The sequence below is a fragment of the Thamnophis sirtalis genome, unplaced genomic scaffold (genome assembly GCF_051295495.1).
Source record: "Thamnophis sirtalis isolate CommonGarterSnake01/CBP01778 unplaced genomic scaffold, rThaSir2_p1.2 scaffold_6, whole genome shotgun sequence".
NCBI lineage: Eukaryota > Metazoa > Chordata > Lepidosauria > Squamata > Natricidae > Thamnophis > Thamnophis sirtalis.
The window spans coordinates 123970637-123994174 of record NW_028261386.1 but is presented as its reverse complement, the minus strand read 5'-3'; the positions used below and the strand labels follow the sequence as shown (position 1 = coordinate 123994174).

At 40.4% G+C, this 23538-nt stretch overlaps 1 protein-coding gene across 1 annotated transcript in view; it reads right to left on the bottom strand.

The window, feature by feature from the left end:
- The window catches only part of COL9A1 (collagen type IX alpha 1 chain), a 96855-nt gene that overhangs the window by 46458 nt on the left and 26859 nt on the right, over window positions 1-23538 (bottom strand). The window contains exons 9-18 of the mRNA XM_087719044.1: window positions 15597-15650; window positions 14349-14384; window positions 9680-9703; window positions 8415-8468; window positions 6703-6756; window positions 5350-5382; window positions 4927-4983; window positions 2945-2998; window positions 2356-2409; window positions 150-203 (exon numbers count right to left, since the gene is read on the bottom strand). Coding sequence (XP_087575170.1) covers window positions 150-203; window positions 2356-2409; window positions 2945-2998; window positions 4927-4983; window positions 5350-5382; window positions 6703-6756; window positions 8415-8468; window positions 9680-9703; window positions 14349-14384; window positions 15597-15650 — 474 coding nt within the window. The remainder of the gene's footprint in view (window positions 1-149; window positions 204-2355; window positions 2410-2944; window positions 2999-4926; window positions 4984-5349; window positions 5383-6702; window positions 6757-8414; window positions 8469-9679; window positions 9704-14348; window positions 14385-15596; window positions 15651-23538) is intronic.

The following is a 23538-nucleotide window of genomic DNA, read 5'->3' as shown; positions in this document are numbered from 1 at the left end:
GAGGCCACACCCACAGAGTAGGTTTGAACAATTTTTGAAACCCACCACTGGTCCTCACATATCAATTCTTCTGTAAAGCAAGAAACTACTCAATTAAACAACATTGCCAAACGATTTGAAATCACAAATGTATAGTTGATACTACTTACTTTATCTCCTTTAGGACCCATAATGCCAATGAAACCTCTTAACCCTTGAGGTCCCTGAAATGGAAAAGATTCACGAAAACATGAAGCTCATATACATGATTAACCACATACAAATATATGTATTCCTTGGATAAAAGAGTTTTTAAGCCTCTTCTATGTCTATTCTTTTGAGCAAAAATTGTGTCTTACTTTAAAGCTTTTCTACTGTTCTTTTCTACTGTTCTTTGGAAGGACAGATACTGAAGGTGAAACTCACATTCTTTGGCCACCTAATGAGAAGAGGGGACTCATTGAAAAAGATCCTGAAGTTTGGAAAGATTGAAGGCAAAAGGAGAAGGGGACAGCAGAGGATAAGATGGCTAAGATATATAATCAATGCAACGAACATGAATTTGAGCAAACTCTAGGAGATAGTGGTGGACAGGGTAGTCTGGTGTGTCCATGGAGTCATTAAAAGTTGGACGTGACTGAAAAACAACAAAGCCTTAAACATTTCATATGTTTTTTTTGTCTCCATCTGCATGAACTCAGAACTTCCAAAATGATGTACTGTGAGTCATCTTTTGTGAAATCAGCTCCCAGAAATAAAATCACCTTTCTTTTTGTTACTATTCAGAAGATTGTGAAACGTTGGCTATTCTTAGAATCCTATGGAGATGCAACTAATGACATGTTGTTACTTTAATTTTATGTCATGTATTATTATTATTATTATTATTATTATTATTATTATTATTATTATTATTATTATTATTAGATGCATTGCAGAATTTATTATCAATTGTGAGAGCTGCTTAGATTTGTTCTTGATTGGTGTGGTGTGAAAGTGCTTGCAGTTAAGTCTAAAGAAACAGCCATCAACACACATACTTTGGTACTACAAGGAGTTCTTGACTTCAAACATTCATTTAGTGACCATTCAAAGTTACAACGGCACTGAAAAAAGTGACTAATGCAGTTTTTCACATTTACAAAAATTGCAACATCCTTGGGGGTCACGTGATCAAAATTCGGGTGCTTGGCAACGCTACGTGTATTTATGAAGGTTGCAGTGTCCTGGAGGCATGTGATCCCCATTTGTGACCTGCTGACAAGCAAAACTAATCGAGAAGCCAGATTCCCTTAAAAAGCATGTTACTGTTGTGGCCCAGCAGGAGCCGTTGGAGCTGCTACCAGACTCCGACAGCGAGGGGTCCTATGAGTCGGCCCTGGAGGATGTGGAGGACCCTGGACAAGGTTCCGACTCTGAGCAGGGCACAGAGAGACTAGTTGGTCACCAGGTGGCGCCTGAGCCTTGGAGACAAGGGAGAGTGATCCAGAAACCAGCAGTGAATTGTTCCTGGATGCACGCCATCGAAGAGCTACTCGGCGTCAAGAACAATTACGCAATTACAGGAGGTAATTGCACTCAGCTGGTGGTCATTAGGCTCCTCTCCAGACTATAAAAAAGACTGCTTGTGACACGCCCCTCTTGCAGAAGTCAACGCATTGATTAAAGAGAACGTAACTAACTTGGCAGGCTGGATTGCTGCCAAGGTTTGTCTGAATTGCTGCCAAGGTTTGTCGGACTTGCTGCCAAGGTCCTTATATGTTTGTTTGCTTGGCTTTCAGCCACCGAGATTTTGGCTTCTTGCTATTAAAAGTACATTCTAGTTAAGCTTGTCTTGGCTTTCCTTTCTGGACAGAGGAGGGGGTCAGAACATGTTTCTAACTTAACAACTGCTGTGATTCACTGTACAAATGTGCCAAGAAAGACTGTAAGATGGGGCAAAACTCACTTAATATCTCTCTTGCTTAGCATTGGAAATTTTGAGCTCAGTTATGACTGTAAATTGAGGGCTACCTGTATGGGAAGAAGACGTGACTCAGGCATAGCTGCTTCTCACAGTTGTCAGTTTCCTTCCTACTGTGAATGGCATACCTATTTATTGTTATCCTTTCAGTCTGGTTCAAGGCAGGTAACAAATTAAGCAATTGGTTTCAACACTGAATGTGCTGAAGAAAAATGCAGGCAGTTCTGGTTTCGATTAGTAGGGAACGCAGGAGAAAAAGGACTCCCACTAGTTTGATCATGAGACGGTCATGAAACAGTCAGATCAGGAACTTATAAATGATAAGAAATAGAGGACTATTGGCTTCACTTGATTTTTTACATCTCAATATGATGAAACACAACTAAAAAGTTAAATAAAAGGAAAAACTTTACTGGAGGGCCCTGATCTCCGATGTCTCCAATTCGTCCTTGTTCGCCTTCTTCTCCCTAAAAATATATACAAGGCACAAGTTAGTTAACAACACATTCTAAAAATTAGCATACATAATTTACTCTGTTTCCCTCGATATTATCTATTGTATTATTTATGTATTTCCCATATATGTAAGCGTGGAGGCAGCGCACATTAAAATCGGGCTGACTTATTAGGGAAAGAGTGTAACCAGGCAATAAAGGGGATAAAAAGCTGAGGATACACAATATCACACTAAATCATTACTGCTTTCAGCCATGGTTGATTGAACAAACTGTATGCTAAAGCATAAACTGCAGTTTACAAATCACAAGATTTGTTCACATGTCATAAAAAGCAAAACAAAGCACATTATTTTTAGTGATTCAGGGGGCCATTATTAGCTGCTGTAACTAACTGCTATGAAAATAGTGGAGACATGCTAAGATTAATTCTAAGAAGATTGTTATTATTCCTTTCTTAAATACACAGCAACGTTAAACATTCTTCCTCCATAAACCATCACTATTCCAGCTGATTTGCATGTAATCACATTCTACATCCTCTTACCTTAAAGCCTTGCTTTCCTGGTTCCCCACTCTCACCTTTTGCTCCTTTGTGGCCCTAAAATATAAAGCAAATATATTTTCATTGATGTTAAATATGCCACCGGAAACATTGCCTATTAAAAAATAATAGGTTTGGATATTTTAGCTATGCAAAACCAGTTATTATCCTAGTCTGATGCCCTCCAAAAATTCTTGGACCTCAACTCTAAGAATCAGTCAACCTGTGATCATATTAGCTGGTAATGATGTGTAGTGTGACCTAATATAGCTGGAGGATATCAGGTTGGAGACGTTGAAATTAACACATTTCAATCAAAAGAGCCGAGGTGGCGCAGTGGTTAGGGTGCAGTACTGCAGGCCACTTTAGCTGACTGTGATGGGCAGTTCAGCGGTTCAAATCTCACCGGCTCAAGGTCGACTCAGACTTCCATCCTTCCGAGGTGGGTGAAATGAGGATACGGACTGTGGGGGCAAGTTGCTGACTCAATTTGTTAAAAAAAATTGTAAACCGCTTAGAGAGGGCTGAAAGCCCTATGAAGCGGTATATAAGTCTAATAAATAAATCAGAGTTCTCCAAAGTGTTCTGTATGAACCCCCAAGAGTTAATAGGACCATCCATTGTTATTATTGTTGGTCACACAGTCAGCCAGATGTTTAGACTGGATTTGGCATTTTTATCTACCTATTGAGTCCTTCCCAAGGACCCAAGATAGGCGTTGATGTTGTTGATGGTGTTAAAGGTATTGTTGCAGGATGTAAGCTATTCCAAGTAAAAGCTGCCATTGCAATTGACCGATGGTGATTTTGTCAATGCCAATAGTATTCAAGTGAGACTCCAGTTGTTTTGGCGTTGTATCCTAGGCACCTACTTCTATTGGTGCTATCTTTGCTTTCTTTTCACCACAGTCATTCTATTTCTATTTGCTGGCATTTGTATTTTGTGATTTTTCTCCAGCCCTTTCTCTTCAATTTTGTTGTTGCCAGGTACTGCAACTTCCATTTCCCTTTCTTATTGACATTTGTTAAGTCTATATTATGTTGCAGGTATTTTGTTTGAAGCACTTTAGTTTTTTTCATTTTCTATGAGTTTATCTATTTTGGGATTGCACTAGTTCTGATTTGCAGACAAATAGTATTTCTTGCAGATATTCCGTTGCATTATGATTGCTACTTTGTCATGCTGTGCTTGTAGTCAATCTGTGCGAACTTCTTGCAGCAGTTTAATTAATAATACTATTGCCATAAGTAGCATTTATTAAATTATTAAATGGTTTTCATAGAATAAATGTTTGTTTCATGTTCCGGTGATGTTTAATCTTAACTCTAGATTGTTATGTGTTGTAGCCCAGCAGGAGCCATTGGAGCTGCCACCAGACTCCGACAGCGAGGGGCCCTATGAGTCGGTTCTGGAGGATGTGGAGGACCCTGGACAGGGTTCAGACTCCGAGCAGGGTTCAGAGAGGCTGGTTGGCCACCGGGAGGCATCTGAGCCTTGGACCAGTGGGGAGGAGACAAGGGAGAGTGATCCAGAAGCCAGCAGTGAGTTGTTCCTGGATGCACGCCATCGAAGAGCTACTAGGCGTCAGGAACAATTACGCAATTACAGGAGATAATTGCACTCGGCTGGTGATCATTAGGCTTCTCTCCAGACTATAAAAAGCTACTTGTGCACACACCCCTCTTTGCAGAAGTCAACACAGAATCGAATGTCGGAGAATTTTGTGTGAGTTTGGCAGGCTGGATTGCTGCCAAGCCTTATCTGTGTTTATTGCTGTCCAAGCTTCTCTGTGCTGGGTTGCTGCCAAGGACCTGTTTGTCTGTTAATTAAATGCTGTAATTTATCTCTGGCTCGGAGTGTGCTTTGGTGTGGAACGAGGGGGGTCAGAACAGTTATGGTACTGCTGTAACATCTTTTGAAACTTATCAACAGCCAATCAATATCCCGTCATACCCAGAATGTATCACACCCATCCCTTCTCCTACCTTCATGCCCATCATTCCAGCAAATCCAGGATGACCAGATGTGCAGGCATTTGGACACTAAAAATGAAACAATGAATTTAGTTAATAAAAATAAATCTTGATTAGAGGAAATCTGTTCACTAATTTACTATAATTTAATTAGTATGACTGTCCACTCTATAAGACCCTGGGCAGTTTACAAAAGCCACATAGACACAATTCTGCTACCTCCAGTAAAACAATGAAGACCCACATAAACATACTTTCGGCACAAAACAACTAAATGCCCACTGGCACAAACAGTAGAATAAATATAACAGCCCCCACCCATATAAATTACAACCACATATTAACTCCAGACCTGGAAATACAGCCAGGTCTCAAGGGCTTTCCGGAAGCTCAGGAGGGTGGCCTCATCCATAAAAAGGAGGATAAATATCTTACCAGTGGCTCTCCACCATGATGGCCAACTGTTCCCTGAAGTAGATTAGCAAAGTTTAAAATTAGGATAACAATGAATATTGCTAAGCATCGAGTTGAACTTGAATTAATAAGGCTGGTAGTATAGATCCACAAACGCAGTAAAGGAGATTTTCACAAGGTCAAGAGTTATCTTCCCCCACCAACAGAGGACCTATTTAAACTCACAGACAGAACCAATATTCAAAAACACGGGACCTCTTTCCCTATATAATTGGAATGTGCCTTTGAAATCTTTTCAGTTCATTATTGCGTTCCACATTCATACTGTGAATTTGTACATAGAGCCGAGGTGGTGCAGTGGTTAGGGTGCAGTACTGCAGGCCACTTCAGCTGACTGTTATCTGCAGTTCAGCGGTTCTAATCTCACCGGCTCAAGGTTGACTCAGCCTTCCATCCTTCCGAGGTGGGTGAAATGAGGACCCAGACTGTGGGGGCGATATGCTGACTCTGTAAAACCGCTTAGAGAGGGCTGAAAGCCCTATGAAGCGGTATATAAATCTAACTGCTATTGCTATTGCTATATATGCCATGTAGAAGAAGCAGATTCCTCAATTTTTGTCTTCATTCAATAAATGGGATCAACTATGAACATGGGCAGCCTTCATATATTTGCCCTTTTACTCAGAGGTTAATTAGTACTCAATTGGATCAATTGGCACCCTTTGAAAATAAGCCGCAGCAACATGTATCTAAAATAGGATGCAAAGGGCCCACTTGACATGCTATGCAAAATTTGTACAGCCCACATGTTGACTAGAGTAGGATTTCTCCAGTTGTCAGGCACCGGAGTTATGCAAAAATTTAATGGAGTTTCATGAGAGACTAAGAGAGGGAAAATAGCATGGACAAGATGTCTATAGCAATTAAAGAACGGAAGGAAGAATGGGGCTTGTTAACTGCCATTCAGAAGTCAACCCCTTTCCGAGAGTCTTTGTGGTCATGACAACTCAATGCTTTGCCTCTTAAGAGTTCCTGGAATTTTATTTTTAACTAAAAGATTCTAAGAGTCTGAAATATTTCAAATTTCCTCTTTGAGAATATCTGCCAGGCTCAAAAGATCAAATCCACACATGAAGGTGCAATTGAACTGATTTATGGCTGCTTATGCCTATGCACAGGAATATCCTCAACTAATGGGGGTAGCACAGTTTTGGTGCGGATAAAGGTAACAGAAGTCAAAAGGGGTTGGACTTAGTTCACTTATGGCTACATAGAAATTCTAAGCTTGTGCCTCTTCTAACTCTGGCTCCAGGTTCTGCTACTCCTTTCCCTACAATACCATACACATTGTATAAAAAGGTGCAGGAAACTTACCCTTGGTCCTGGAGGTCCTGGCACTCCTGAGGGGCCTCTCCTTCCAGGATCACCCTAAACAGTGTCACAACAGCACAAAAATAAACTATATATCCAAGTCTCTTAGAAGAAAGGATAATGAAAACCAAACAAACTCTACATTGGTTACATTAAGCACCACAAATGTTCTAGGGCAGAGCAAAATTCTGGCTCAGAATAAGAAAAGTAGTGTAATTAAGAAGAGCAAAGGAGATTAAAACCATTCATGCCTTTCATTACTTTTACCTCTCGACTGATGTAGGAAGCTGATTACATACAAATGGGTTCCTATGTGACATCTCTTAAAATGCACACCTTTAATTATGGAAGTGCATAGATAAAGTTAGCAGAATCAATAGTTCCCAATAAAGGGGTGTCTCAGAATGGGCAGATTAATTTTGTGGAGTTTTGAAAGACTTCATTTATTATAATCCCCAGCAAGTAAATATCACACATCATTTTCATGCGCAGTTATTTGGGAGGAAAAGCTGAACTTAATTGGATTCACTTTTTAATCTGCATCAGTTGGAATGAGCTGCAAAACCTTTATTATCCATATAAGCAGTCACAGGAATGGCTACTTGTACAGTAATTGTAAAGTAATATTCCCAGATGAGACTTCACCACATGAGAGAATGTTAACCAATCTAATCTAATCTACTCAGTTGAGTTCCAATAAATGCTACTTACAGGAATTAAGAAGAGCTTTTTATGTAATTAAGTAGAATATAGCAAAGATAAGAGATATGTAGGCTTAAACCAAAAGTCTATTTATTTCACAGAGGGCAATAGGCAATGGACTAAAGATGAAATGTGAATCTTCCCTTAGGCATAGTAATAATATTGGTGACATCCTATTGCAGCGATTCATATCAACAACAGATTTCCACAATCTGTGCTCTCTGTGCTAGTTGGACATTCTGGCTACAACTAAACACCTAAAAATTATCAAGTTTGGAATGGCTAGTAATGTCTTTCCCCCCAAATAAGACCCACCTGGAAAATAAGCCCTTGCATGGTTTTTTCAGGATGCCCATAATATAAGCCCTATCCCAAAATAAGCCCCAGTTAAGATCATCAGCCAGACGGGTGTATTTCGTATTGCGTTCCCCTGAAAATAAGACCCAATTGGAAAATAAACCTTAATTCATCTTTTATAGCAAAAAATTAATATAAGACCCAGGCTTATTTTCAGGGGGAAATGGGTACATATTTATAATTACAACAATCCTTCAAAGATAGACCTAAAGGGTAGATTCATTTTAGTGTGTTCAAGTGTAATCAATGTGTTAGTCATTCCTGGAAAATAAGCCCTTTCATGTTTTTTCAGGATGCCCATAATATAAGCCCTACCCCAAAATAAGCCCCAGTTAAGATCATCAGCCAGATGGATGTATTTCGTATTGCGTTCCCCTGAAAATAAGACCCAATTGGAAAATAAGCCCTAATTTGTCTTTTATAGCAAAAATTAATATAAGACCCAGGCTTATTTTCAGAGGGAAATGGGTGCATATTTATAATTGCAACAATCCTTCAAAGATAGACCTAAAGGGTAGGTTCATTTTAGTGTGTTCAAGTGTAATCAATGTGTCAGTCATTCCTGAGGGATGTCTTTCGTAAAAGCATGGTACAAGGTTTAACAAGCAGGCAAATATTAATCAATGATTTAATGGAATATGAAACAAAATACTCACAGGTGGCCCAACTCTTCCCACTTCTCCTGGAAGTCCTCCTATACCAGGAGGACCCTGTATTGAAAAAAAGACAGAAACTAATTAAACTTCTCATAACAGGGATTGGCAACTTTCTTGTAACCTGGGTCTGTGCTGTATTATTATTACTTTTTTTTTTAATCTTTCAAAGGACGTGCATAGTAAGAATCTTAAAGAGACAAAATATCTGACTTCTCTCTTAGTTCAAGCTTCCTCGTCTGCACTCCAAATGCCCCAAATAGGAAAATAAAATCCTACCCAACATTTGGGAGTATTGCATTTTTAACGCGTGAAATTGGTGTCTTAAACTTTGACAAGAGTTACACCCTACATCATCTCTTTAAAAGTACCCTCCTCAAACATGCAAAAAACTTGGACCATAAAAACAGTGCTGGAAGTATCCAAGGGCTAACCACCCCTACTTTGAAAGCTAGCCCAGTCCAAGGAATGCCTGAGTTTTTCTTAAACAGAAGGGTTTAATAGATAGTTAATTGTGTATGGTTGATTATGTTCCATTTGAGAGTTGCTTTGGGTATGCAGGTATGTGGTAAAAGGCACCAGATTAGAAACTGAAAGACCATGATTTTAGTCCTACTGGATGACTTTGATCCTGTCACTTTTTCTCGACCCTAACAAGGAAGCAATGGCAAACCACTTCTGAAAATGTTGCCAAGAAAACTGTGGGGGCTTGTTGAGATGGTTACTGGGTATGTGCCAGAGGTGGGTTCCAACCAGTTCGCACCTATTCGGTAGAACCGGTTTGTCAAATCTACTGAACCGGTTAGAAGAGGTTCCACCAGTGGACCCGGAAAGCAGGCCACACCTACAGAAGAGGTCCCAAACTTTTTTGAAACCCACCACTGGTCCTTGGATATGATTATTCTACACTATCATACTCATATTTATAAAACTCAATGCCTCTGTGAAAGGTAAGGATGACTACTGCGTTTGTGGTGCAATCAGAACATTGCGTGTGTTGAAGTTGTTCTAACGCAAACCAAAGATGCCTTTTAAAAAACAAGTTTACATCATATTCTTATGCATGCCAGTGCTATGTGTGAGGTAATTTAAGGTGGTTCTGACAAGTGTCGTCGGCATCTTCATATCCGGTCACATGGGCGGCAAGCCACTCCCACAAAGGAGGCCACACCCACAGAGTAGGTTCGAACAATTTTTGAAACCCACCAGTGGTATGTGCAGACTGTTTCAAAGTGCAAAACAAAAAAACAAAAAAAAACCCTACTCACAGGAGGTCCAGGAATTCCCTTTCCCTAAAATAGAAAAACAACAACAAAGTTTTCTCATTATTTTTATATATTTAGTTTTCAACTCAAACCAACTGTAGATATTATTCAGAATGGAAAAACAAACATTGACATTTTTAACTGGGACCAGAAAATATTGTTTTCATCTCTCCAATTTGTTGAGTTAACAAAGGATTTCAAGGCAGTTTTAATTATCTTTGAGACAGATGTTGAATGTGATAATTCAGAACAGACAAAGCCATTTTCTTGCTTGATTAATCTGCGCTTAAAAGTACAACTTCACAGTTTAAAATGCAAGTTTCACAGTTATTGCCACACTAGCCTAGAAATGACCACATTTTTCTACAGAAGCTTATTCTGGATTGTTTCAACATTTATTTTCAAGAGGCAAAAATCTGTTTTCTTTACCCAAAGGAAGGAGGCTAGACAAGAACTCCACTATCCAAAGCTTACAAGAAGATAGAATGGGGCCAAGCACTGAAAACAATGATGATTTCACAGTCAATTTGAAAGATCTCTAAATTCTTTGTTTGAAATACTTAGAACATTTTCCATGCTTCTGTTTTTATTTTATTTTTTTACTGAAGTGAAGCTTTCAACCAAAGGAGCTACTGACGGATGTATTCTTTTCCTTTTCAGCCCTAATGGCTCTACAGCCTGAACCCCATAAGCATTGCCATGTCCATAGCAGCATCCTATACCAACAATCAGTACATTTACAGTCTGCTGTAGTTTCTGCTCCATGTCTTTGTGGTATTATGGTACTCCTCTCATAAATATTGACCATAATACCCTTCTGAATCATCTGTGAAGGTGAGGATTGGAAGCAGTGATGGTGAACCTATGACACATGTCAAAAATGGCATGCAAAAATGTTTTAGGTGACATGCCAACATTCGCATGTCAGCATTCAGAGAAGAGGGGGGGTTAACTTATTTTTTTTAAAGCACCTGGGGGCAGGACAATAGCAATAGCAATAGCAGTTAGACTTATATGCCGCTTCATAGGGCTTTCAGCCCTTTCTAAGCGGTTTACAGAGTCAGCATATCACCCCTACAGTCTGGGTCCTCATTTCATCCACCTCGGAAGGATGGAAGGTTGAGTCAACCTTGAGCCGGTGAGATTAGAACCGCTGAACTGCAGATAGCAGTCAGCTGAAGTGGCCTGCAGTACTGCACCCTAACCACTGCGCCACCTCGGCTCTTGGACAATTGCCAATGGGTGGAAACTTGTTAAAGAGAGATCCATTCTAGAACTAAGGTGGAATTTCCTAACATTAAGAACGATTAATCAATGGAATAGCTTTTCTCTCAGGCTTGGGGGTGTTTCATCACTAGAGATTTTCAAAAATAGACTGCACAACCATTTAACCGGAATGGTATAAGGACTTCTGCCTTGAGCTGGGGGCCAGACTAGAAGATCTCCCTGGACCCTTCCAGCTTTATGGTTCGATATTCTATTCACCAACACCCAGCAACTATTCTCAAAAGTACAGCCCGTCCTCATGCAATTTAGGGCTCCCAAATGAAGCTTTTATGCAGACTGGAGCTTTTACATAGCCTCCAGAGGCTCCAAAAACATGAAAGAATTGTGTCTTCTTGCAATTTTGGGAGACTGCCATGGAAGAACATTTTCTGAAGTTTCTTCAAGAACAAAGGCTTTGTGGGACCCAGAACAGCTTTGGGTGGCCACAATGACCCGTCAACAGAAAGACATTTACTGAAATAAGTGGAACATGGCAAATTCTGGGGAGCATTGGGCCATGGGACAATCACAGCATTCCCCAAGGCTCACATGCACAAGGCAGCTTTTTTGAGTGGTGCTAAGGCTGAAGTCAAGGCCTGGGCGTTTATTTGAGGCCCAGACTCATCACTGCTGCCAAGTGTCACTCTTCAGGGAGGCCTAGATTAGGTGGGGAGAGAAAATTATTTGTGTAGCATGCCAGAAGAGTCAAATTATGCGTTTTCTGATTTTTTTGACAAACCAAGTCTACAAGGTTCGCCTCTCTGCTCTACTACTTCCTGTTGAGGTGATTCAGGTCACTTTGTGTGCAGAGAGGAAAAGTCATTTGTTCAATCTGATGAAAGAGCTCATCAGGGTTGAAACTGGGGAAAAAAACCCATCCATCAGTAGCTTCTCTGGGAAAGATTGGTCCCAAACTTCATTTTAATAAAGAAATTACGGCATGGGAAAAGGTTTTTAATTACTGTCAACAATGAATTAGAAGATATTTCTATTGGTGTTCCTGTATTTCTCTCCTAAGAGAATGAGGTTGTGAAATAACAATAGCATTCTGACCTGGCGTAAGGTCAGGGCCGGATTTAGATGAAAAGAGGCCCTAGGCTATTCCACTTATGAGGCCCTTTCACCTCCCATTTTTAAGTTTGTAAATTACATGAGAGACAATAAAATACATCATTACTGTGATATATATCAATATATCAATATATATAGCTGGCCTCCCAACGGAGGGCGGCTCTGCTCTGCGGCAAAGGCAGCGAGGCCAGCCGCCTCCCCTGCTGCGCTCAGCTCCCCGGCTCGGCCCCCTCACCCTCAACTGCCTGGCCGCTGTTGGGCTCCGCGTCAATGGGGCAGCTACTGGGAGCGGCCGCACCTCTCACCCGACTGCTGGTGCCGGGAACGTGGGCGGGCTCCCCAACTGCCGCGGCGCTGAAACGATCTTAACCAATACATTTTTATGTTTGTTTATTAGTCATATGCATAGAATTTCTCCTTATTTTCGGTTCAGTGTTTTAGTGTTCACTGTTTTTAGAATAGTGTAATTTTAATTTTGCTAACAATTTGAATGTAGGCCCCTCTTGATCTTGAGGCCCTAGGCTGAAGCCTAGTTAGCCTATAGGAAAATCCGGCCCTGCATAAGGTAGTGATGTTCAACTGTATATCTCCAGCATACTGATCACACTTCACACCAAATTGACAGATTACTTCCACCAGCATTTGTTATGTGATGTTGTTCTTTCTACCCTCTTTATATCTTTCATTTATCTCCATGAAACATTTCATCTTTACTGCTTTGTTTTACTGGCACCTGTAACTTAAATGGCTATGATGATATGGTAAATAGATCACAGAACCTGAGGAAATATGGACTTAGCAGTGTCATCTGAGAAGAAAGTTAAAGATGACAAATGCATAATTGTTCTGACCCCCTCCTCCACCCAGTAACGAATGCCGAGAAAAAGCTTAACTGGAATGTCCTTTAATAGCAAGACACCAACACCTTGGTGGCTGAAAGCCAAGCAAAACAAACAGATAAGGACCTTGGCAGCAACTCAGACAAACTCAGGCAGCAATAAACACAGATAAGGCTTGGCAGCAATCCAGCCTGCCAAGCTCCTAGTACTGTCCTCCGACATTCAATCCTACGTTGACTTCTGCAAAGAGGGCCGTGTGCATAAGTAGCTTTTTATAGTCTGGAAAGGAGCCTAATGACCACCAGCTGAGTACAATCACCTCCTGTAATTGCGTAATTGTTCCTGACTCTTAGTAGCTCTTCGATGGTGTGCATCCAAAAACAACTCACTACTGGTCTCCGGCTCACTCTCCCTTGCCTCCTCCCCACTGGTCCAAGGCTCAGGTGCCTCCTAGTGGCCAACCAGCCTCTCTGCACCCTGCTCAGAGTTGGAACCCTGTCCAGGGTCCTCGACATCCTCCAGAGCCGACTCAGAGGGCCTCTCGCTGTCAGAGTCTGGTGACAGCTCGAACGGCACCTGCTGGGCCACAACACATAACTATATTCTTAAATGCAAATGGTTGCCATGAGAAAGCTAGAGTGGGATCAGAAGTATGGTAGGTAGGTATATGTCTGCACGTAGGATGTAAAATGTCAAAATATCCATATCATCAATCCTGACCTTTTTCTACACACATCACATGCCTATTTAAAAGACAAGGATTCAATTGCATAATTGCAGCCACCATCTTGAGATCTCTCTCTCTCTCTCACACACACACACACACACACACAAACACACATGCACCAGCACAGGATGCCCCTGCAGGTAGAAGCACTTATTATTTTAACAAAAATCCCACATGAAGAATAATTTTATTGGAGGGTAATCCTCCCCCTACCCCACTCATTCTAACAAAGCTTTTTTCCTTTGTAGTTCTCCAACATTTGAGTATCTTTCAGAAGCAATTTAAGATGCATCTATTTAACCCAGAATCCTATTCTAGAGCTCTTTGAATACATTTTAAATATATTTCCAATTAGTGCTTGCTTTACAGTTCCTCTGATTTTATAAACAAGGTAAAATCCCTTTGTTGGAAGGGAGGGAGGAGGGTTTTTAAAAATTCCTGCTTCAAATTTTAGCACTTTCAACTGAAGAGACTCTATTATCCAATCTTATTCACAAATAAAAAGAGCTTCCTGATGGAATTTGAATTCTATTATCAACTCAAAGCTATTTTCTGGTGTTAAGTAATATGAAGGCCACAAAGACTAATATCCCCAACCTATTTCAAGACAGGAGAGTACTTTCTGAGCTCTTCTATAGATGACCAGAAACTTCCTCCAGGTTTAAAGAGTTTTTTTTTAATTGATCTGATTTTTGCAGAATAGTTAAGCAAATATATTTCATAATACCAATTATTAAAAAAAGATACCATATAAAAATCAATGACTTACAGGAAGTCCACGGCCTCCAGGCAAGCCCACTTCACCCTAAAAATCATAAATGTTACAACATTTCAAATATTTCAAACATTTATACAAGTTCTTTTTGGTTTGTGTTACATTTTGTTTAGAGACAAGGCAGAGTCCAGGAATTGAGGAGGTGTGAGTTCTAGACTTGTTTTAGGCATGAAAACCCAAGTGAACCACAGTTATCTCTCTCAGCCCAAGTTACTTAGCAATAGCAATAGCAGTTAGACTTATATACCGCTTCATAGGGCTTTCAGCCCTCTCTAACTTCACAGGGCTTTGGGGAAAATAGAAGACAGGAGAATTAGATATGTTTGCCACCTTGAAATATATAGAAAAATGTGAGTTATTATTATGGTTCATCATACAGCCAGATCTTTAGACTGGATTTGGCATTTTTATCCACCTATTGAGAATGTTGTTGTTGTTGTTGTTATATAGTTTATTCATTAAACATGAAACTCAGCCAACTGAACATTCAAAAATGCATTACAAATACCAGTGACTGGTGCTAATGGTTGATACGGTTTGCTGCCAGTGTCCTAGGTATCAATCAAGTACCTTCTTAAAATATAAGATGTTCCGAATAGCACATTTTTTGGCAGTTCCGCTGGTGTTATTGCAGGAAGCTGCAATTTGTTGATGTATCTTGTAAAATTCTTGGACATGGTGCCAAGTGCCATTATTATTATGTGGTTAATCTTTGGTGAGATTCACAGCCTTTGGGGCTGGTTGGTAGCTGAACAGCTCGAATCCTAATCAAGGACCTAGGAACTGTTAAGGTAACGTCGGAGGATATAAGCTGTTCCAAGTAGGGTGTTTTTTTGTAGAATCAGAATGTTCAAGTCTGATAAATTTAGAATTTCCAAATAGAGAGGTAGCTCTTTAAGTATTGCTCCAAGGGCTCCAATTACAATCGGGACAACACACGATTTCTTTTTCCACAGTGGCTCAACTTCAATTTGCAAGTCCTGGTACTTTGTGATTTTTTTTCTTGCTGTTTATCTTCAATTTGTGCATCTCCAGGTATTGCAATGTCAATGAACCATACTTTTTTCTTTTCAACTATTGTTATGTCAGGTGTGTTGTTATTGTTGTTGTTGTTGTTGTTGTTGTTATTATTATTATTATTCAGCAACTGGCAAGCACCTCCAATCCTATACCGTAATTAAATAAGAGAGTCTGGAGATTGAAAAATGGGAAGGAAATCTTAATGAAAGAGTTTAATCTTACCTTTTGTCCTTTTGAACCGGCTGGACCTGGTGATCCATCAGGTCCTGTCAATCCCTTTTGAAATAAAAAAAATTAACTTTTAGTGCAGTCAGTGGCCAAAATGTCTGAAAAAAATGAATGTTAATGATCTGCTAGATAAGCAATTTTTCTCTATATATGCATGGGCACAGACATACATTAAGGGTAGAATTCAAGACTTTTTAGCTTCCAATAAAAGGGTTTCTTCAGACAAATTTCAGCATTCAGATACAACACCCTACGCCCAATTTAAAGAGACTTTAAATTGGGTGTAGGGCACTGCACCTGAATGCTGAAAGGCCCCCAATTATGAAAATTTTATTTTGAAACTAGAGATCTGTTCCCATTCAACTCAGTAAGGAAATGCCTCAAATTTTAAGTTGGACCTGGTATTACTTTTTGGCTCACAAAGCGTGGGAAGAAGAAGCAGGATATGATCCAAGGTTTGAGAGTGATGTTTTACTTGAGGACAGTACATTTCATATCTGCCCACCCGGCTTATGGTGACGCTAAGATTAATCAGGAGCCTTCTAGTTCAAACACTATTCTATCAAACAGGATCTATGCCTTTGAACAACTGTAAAGCTAAATATTTTGGAAAGTAAATGTATAATGTATTTTTCATATACATTTTTATTTTTAATAAGAAAGAGGTTTCTTGTTCACTGATATTATCACGGGATATGGCCAATAACAAGAGTTGCTGACCACTTTACTACCACAAATAATCCAAAAAATTACAAAGGAAGTCAAAGGTTGTAACTCAAGACCAACTTGCTAGTTATATTTCGGGATCCATTATGACTCCTAGATGTTCATATAATGCTTTGCATACATTGGAATATATATATTGCAAGCACTACCGTAGGTCAGTGAAATATATTTTCCTTCTCCCTCAGATGTGCCCAGTACAGTTATCAATTTTTAGACAAAACCCAGGAGGTAGAACTCATGTTTGTTAGAGGCAGTGGCGGATTAAGGCTCACTGGTGCCCTAAGCACTGACAAGTCTTGATGCCCCCCCCCCTCCTTTGTACATACTGTACAAATCTTCATTGTTTTTCTTTCTTTATGAACTTTCTGGTGCCCCCTTTGGGCCTGGTGTCCTAAGCACGTGCTTAGTCTGCTTAATGGTTAATACACCACTGGTTAGAGGCAGGTTGTTTTGCCCTGATTTTCTACTAGGAAATGTTTGGTATCCCTTAACTGCCAATATATAGAAGAGTAAGGGAAAGTTGACAGTAGTACTGTTAGCTTAGCTTAGTACAACAGACCATTACTTGCAAAAGGACTCCCTGTCAGGGTTCCAAATAGCATCGAAAAATAAATCAGAGTCCAAGGCAAAGTATTGCTCAAAGTTCCAATTTATTAAGAGAGCCATGTTGACACATCTGGGGAAACCCGAAACTGAATAGCAATAGCAGTTAGACTTATATACCGCTTCATAGGGCTTTCAGCCCTCTCTAAGCAGTTTACAGAGTCAGCATATTGCCCCCAACAACAATCCAGGTCCTCATTTTACCCACCTCGGAAGGATGGAAGGCTGAGTCAACCCTGAGCCGGTGAGATTTGAACAGCCGAACTGCAGTCAGCTGAAGTAGCCTGCAGTGCTGCATTTAACCACTGTGCCACCTCGGCTGAAAGCTTCCAGGTTTTCCCCACCTAGTTGAAAGTTCAAGATCTTGCCCCCACACCCATAAATCCAGCACATGGTCCAACCTCAGGTGCAGAGGTGCAGAGTCAAAGCATGCCCTTGGCTTTCTAGAAGGAATTTTGTTTTGGCTACATATTAAGTAACTCCGTACAATCCCCCCCCCTCCATTTTCCCACAATAGAAAAAGGCAGAGTAGAATAATAGAAAGTGTGGCAGGCCAAAGATCCAAAGGAAAACTGCAGGCCTGACACTTTCAACAAGTCACCAGGGCTTTCTGCTTCCCGCATCAACAAAGTTTTGAGTGACTTGTGCAGTTATGCTTTTCTCTCAGCCAGGCTGAGAGTTTTAAAACCACAGAAAAATCCAAGTCGCAGACAAGGCCCTGGTCATCTTGACAGATCACAAGATAGCCACCTTGACAGCAGTGATGTGCGGTCAGCTTTAGCCCCGGTGAGGCTGTTTTTAGACTTGTGGACTTCAACTCCCAGAATTCCACAGCCAGGCATGCTAAGTTCCGATTTAAAGCGACAGCATTTTCCCCCCTTGCAAAATAAGTTTTCCCATTCTTTTTCTTCTCCCTCCCCCTCCTCCCTCCCTCTCTCCTTCCCTCCCCCTCTCTCAAACAGACACACGCAGACAGAGAACTTCGATCCTTCTCTCATTCACTCACTCACTCTCAAACACAAACACAGACGTTGGATTGGCTTTATTTTCCAAAGGCTTCAAAGCAGCTCCTCTGCCATACCCCCTCCCCTTCCCCTGCTGCCTTCCAATCAAACTTTTCGAATTCCTCCCCCCTCCCCAGACACGGACCTTTTCCAGCTGTTTCAGAGACTATTTCAACTCTGCTTCTCCCTGCCCTGCCCTGCCCTGCCCTCTTGAAAAGCCAGAGCTCTGAAGTCAGACTGAGCTAGTCGCTCCTAGAAAACTCGAAAAAGCCTCTAAAAATGCCCTCTACAGGAGGCGAGAGAATACTTGCCTCATTTGCATAAGAAATTCTTCCCATGTTAACCCTTGCTCAACTCTTAAAAGGCGAAAAAATCCTTATGCAAAAGAGGCCCCTAGTTCTCTGGCCTCCTCCTAGTTAATACTGAGAGCAGACACCAAGCCACTGTGACTTGAAATCTGGTAGCAACTACCCTGGCTTTAATTATTTTAAGAAAATTATTTAAAATCCTTTCCTTTCCCTGAGGAGAGTGGTGAGGCCTCGCCTCCCTTGCCTCTACTGACTGCACGTCCCTGCTTGACAGCCAGCAGGTATCAAGACAAAGCTGCTTCCCCTTCAGAAGGACCAGCTGGTGTGTTGATGGGGTGGGATGGGTGCAAACTGGCGCCAAAAGGGGCTCATTCCAGTCTCCTAACTTTGCTCCTGAGATGGAAGAAAATATCCAGCTCTTTAGAGTTTCAACAGGAACAGATGGTGGGAAATATAGGCCCTTGTCATTTTTTCTTCCTGTTGACTTTTATCCTTTTTACTCAGAAGTTAATGCCCCCTGACTCAGAAGCAAATTGCGTCAATTTAAGCAGCTTTTGGAAACCTGCTCTTTAAGCCTTTAGCTCTCCGCCTGCTTGTTAAAGAGATACAGCAGTGCATGAAATTCGTTTCATTCATACTCACCAGGACAGGCACGTATCCCCCTACTGTGCATGGATAAACATTTCCGAAGGGCAGATGTTCACCTGGGATTATCAGCTGAAATCCTCAGGTGATTTGGGAAAGTTGAAGGGCATGAAAGCTCCTTTGAACTCATTTATTTCATGCTGTATGCAGAAGATATGTGTAGAACCAGGTTCTCTGGAAAGTTATTAAATTGCGTCTGTGTTTGGAATGCAATTCACATATGGGAAGGATGGATATAGGCTTTTGTTCTCTGCCTGCTATTTTTTAAAGTTAATTATATGAAACCAGGAACATATTTTGTAGCATGGAACATTAAAGGATCGGAGTTCTCTTTTCAAACAGAAGCAAGTCTTAGTTAAGGAGATCTCTTGTCAAACAGAAACAAGTATAAATATAATATTTATTTATTGCAAGAGACCAATCATCAACTTACCACCACAATTAGCCCAATATTTCTGTTGCTAAGTGCTAAGACATTTGTTAAATGAATTTTGCCCATTTTATTATCTTTCTTGCTTTTACTTAGCAGTTGTTAAGTTAGTAAAGCTAAACCTAGACCCAGGAAACTACAGACCAATCAGCCTAACACCAATATCTGGGAAGATGGAGGGGAGGGGATAATCAAAGAACAGATCTGGGAATATCTAGAAACAAATAAACTAGAAGCCAGCATGGGTTTGTTAATGAAATAAGATTAATTTGGCATGATCTTGATTGATCATGCCAATCAATCTTATTTCATTCTTTGACAAAGTGACTAAATTAGTAGACCAGCAAAATGCTGTGCACAGAATATACTCTAGACTTCAGTAAGGCATTCAACAAAGTAGATCACAACCTACTTCTTGGTAAACTAGAAAAATGTGGGATAGACAGCATCACCGCCAGATGGATTTGTAACTAGCCGACAAATTGTACTCAGTGAGTAATCCTTAATGGTATTACATCTACATGCAGGGAAGTAAGCAGTGGGGTACCAAAAGGTTCTGTCTTAGGCCCTTAGATATTCTTCAATATCTTCATAAATGACTTAGATGAGGGAATAAAAAGGGGACCATCAAGTTTTCAGATGACACTAAGCTGGCAGGAATAGCCAACACCTCAGAAGACAACTTCAGGATCCAAAAAGATCTTGATAGACTTGAACAATAGGCTCTATCAAACAACATGAAATGTGGAGAAAAGCAAGGTTTTACACTTAGGCAGAAGAAACCAAAGGTACAAGTACAGATTTAGTGAAACCTGATTCAAAAACAGTAACTGTAAGAGTTACTTGAAGTCAGGGTGGGTTTCAACCGGTCTGCGGCGGTCCGCACGAACCGGTTGGTCGGTGAACCCGGAAGTAAGTAACTTCTGGGAATGCCGAAGGGCTCACCCGCCTGCCCGCGCTCCTTACCGGTCTTTGAAGGCTTCTGCACTTCCACGCAGGCGCATGGCACATACAATGCCTGCGTGATTCTCCGCGAGCAGCTGGAGTATCGCGCGGGCACTAAGACGCATGCGTGAACTGCACACGTGCACGAGGACGCCGCTGGCCCCGTTCCAACCGGTACCAGTTGGAACGGGATGAGCAACCCACCACTGCTTGGAGTCCTACTGGACGATTTCTTAAATATGAGCCAGCAGTGTACAGTAGCAGCCAAAAAAGCTAATGTCCCCCTGGTTGCATAAACAGAGGTATAGAGTTGAAATCACATGAGGTATTAGTACTCCTTTATAAAACCTTAGTAAGACCATACCTGGAATACTGCATCTGATGCAGGAGGAGGTGCACAGGTAAACCCACCAGTGGCTGGCCAGGTTAGGTGGTATTACTAGAATGGACCTTATAAATTCATATTAGCTTGGCTTTTCATTCTAGTGCCCTGGAGTTCCAAAGTTGACTTTTAGCTGGAGTGAACTTTCTCTCCAACTTCCTCATAAGTATTAAAAATAGGGCTGAACAGTGTGGCAAGACCCTGTAAAGGAGGGGCACAGGAAGCCAGGCGTGGGTGAGAGATAGAACAGAGGTAAAACTTCTGACAGCTTAAGACATTATAGGAACTTCTCTTTCTTGTATTTTTTCCTATGTACTTCTCTGTAACATTCCAAATGAACTTCTCCTTTTCGAAATGTCATGTTTGTCTCGTGTATGGAAACGCCTTGAGAATGCACAGTGTGGAACACGGCATAAAAGTAGCATCCTGGGCAGAGCCCAGGCAGTTCAGATTTTGGTGTGTGAACACGCTGAACTCGATGCATCAAATAAACCTGTTTTTCTCACCTTTGTGGTATCGAGTCCTGGTCTTTTGTAAGTAGATTACAAACCTCAATCTGCTGCAACACATCTAGTTTTAGTCACCACATTACAAAAAAGATGTTGAGACTCTGGAAAAAGTGCAAAGAGCAACTAAGATGATTAAAGACCTAGAGACAAAAACATAGGAAGAACGGTTGTAGGAATTGGATGTGGCCTGTCCAGAGAAAAGAAGGACTAGGGGGTGACATCATATCAATATTCCACTATTTGAGGTGCTGTCACAAAGAAGAAGGAGTCCAATTATTCTCCAAAGCACCAGAAGACAAGACAAGAAACAATGTATGGAAACTAATCAAGGAGAGAAGCAATCTGGAATTAAAGAGAAACTTCCTAACAGTGAGAACAATTAACCCGTGGGATAGCTTGCCTTCAGAAGTTGTAGGTGCTTCATCATTGGAGAAAAGACTGGCCACCTGTTTGAAATGGTATACTTGAGTAGGGGGTTGGACTATAAGACCTCCAAGGTCCCTTCCAGCTCTATTTTGATTCTAATTCTAGTAACATGGTTGTTAACTAAATCTCCCTTGCTCAATGACTCTGCTTGTGCAGAAGTTCACGAAGTGATCATATAACCTCAGGACACTGTAACCGTGATAAACAGGAGTCAATTGCCAAGTGCTTGAATTTTGATCACATGGCCATGGGGATGCTGCAACAGTCGTAAGTGTAGGAAACTGTCATACCAGTGGTGGGATTCAGACAGTTTGCACCTATTCGGGAGAACCAGTTGTTAACTTTCTAAGCAGTTCAGAGAACCAATTGTTGGAAGAAATCTCATTTTGTTTTTTTCCACTTTACAAGGCTAATCCAGTAAGGAAGGCAGGAAGGAAACATTCTGGTGTTGTTTCTAGACTAATTTTTATTGCCTTGCTTACAGAAACTGCCTCTCCGGTTAACCCTTATTACATTCTAACAGCTAAGACGAAGCGCCCATCGACATGAGTGACGTTGAGTTGGCCACGCCCACCCAGTCACATGACCACCGAGCCCCACCTACCCAGCTGGTCATTAGGGCAGAGAACCGGTTGTTAAATTATTTGAATCCCACCACTGTGTCATACGTCATTTTTTTCCCCAATGGAGTAGTAGCTTTGAACAATTGCTAAACAAATTGTTTTAAGTCTAGGACTGCCTACTGTATATTCTTCCTCAGAATAAGCAGCTCTTACAAAAAGCTTCAGTGGAAGAAGTTTGTCTTAGTGGCAACTCTAATGGTACAAATTTAGAATGCTGCTTTCTTACTTAGCAGACTTTCCAAATTGATTGCTGAAGAGGAAATATCAGGTAGAGAATATCATTTATTACAGCCATTGTCAGACTGGGTCATCTGCATTAATCACTCTTACATTTACATGCTCCAAACATAGGCTATACAAAACAAGTACATAATTTTCTCAACACATGTACATTAAGTCAGTGAAGCATATACTAGTTGAAGGTAATTTGAATTAAATTTGAGGCCTTGTTGGATCATAACACTCTGTCACCAATATTATATTGTCAACTATCTAATACGTATCTAGATTAGATTGCCTGAATTTAATTTAGTTGATATTTTACATTATATTAAACCTTTACAAAAAGAACATGCTTATATATTCTCTATACATAAGCATGGGAGTACATTTTTACATTATGACACGAAAATGACAAATTGGGCATCGTGATAGCATAACGCAAGCTCTATTCTTTCCTACTTTCATTGCAATATTGCATTCCACTATGTAACAATTAAGATGCATAGTGACGTTACAATATACATTTTGTCATTTATGTCCCATCCTATAGATATCTATGCACACAGAAATGCTTTTGACTACATTATTTTATGACTGCCCATTCCTTGATGGCTAAGGTTAAAGCAAACTATAGCTTGTACTATAATTTCATATCACACTCTTGAAAATTTTGAATGAAAATTACATACTGTACATTCTTTAAGTAGTCTTAAGCATCTTTGGGTAACTGCTAAGTATATATTTTATATGTATTTATATTTGATATAAATATTTACACACACATACACACATATGTTTTCGTAGATTTTCACGGGTGTAGGTATTCTGGTCTTATTGTATTCGGGTCTTTTCCCATGTAAGATTGAGATTGTATTGGCAACGTTTCGGTGAGGTCTCACTCACCATCCTCAGGATTTATAAGGGTTTATATTTAATAGAAATAATATAAATATAACAGCAGTTGTATAAACGGCTAAGTAAGGGTTTTATATTTATATAAAAGCTTCTTTTATGTGAAATGAATGTACATTTCATATAAAAGAATCAACTGTTAGAGCAGAACTTCAAAGAATTATGATCACTAATGCATTCCATTCATTGCAAGACTGACAT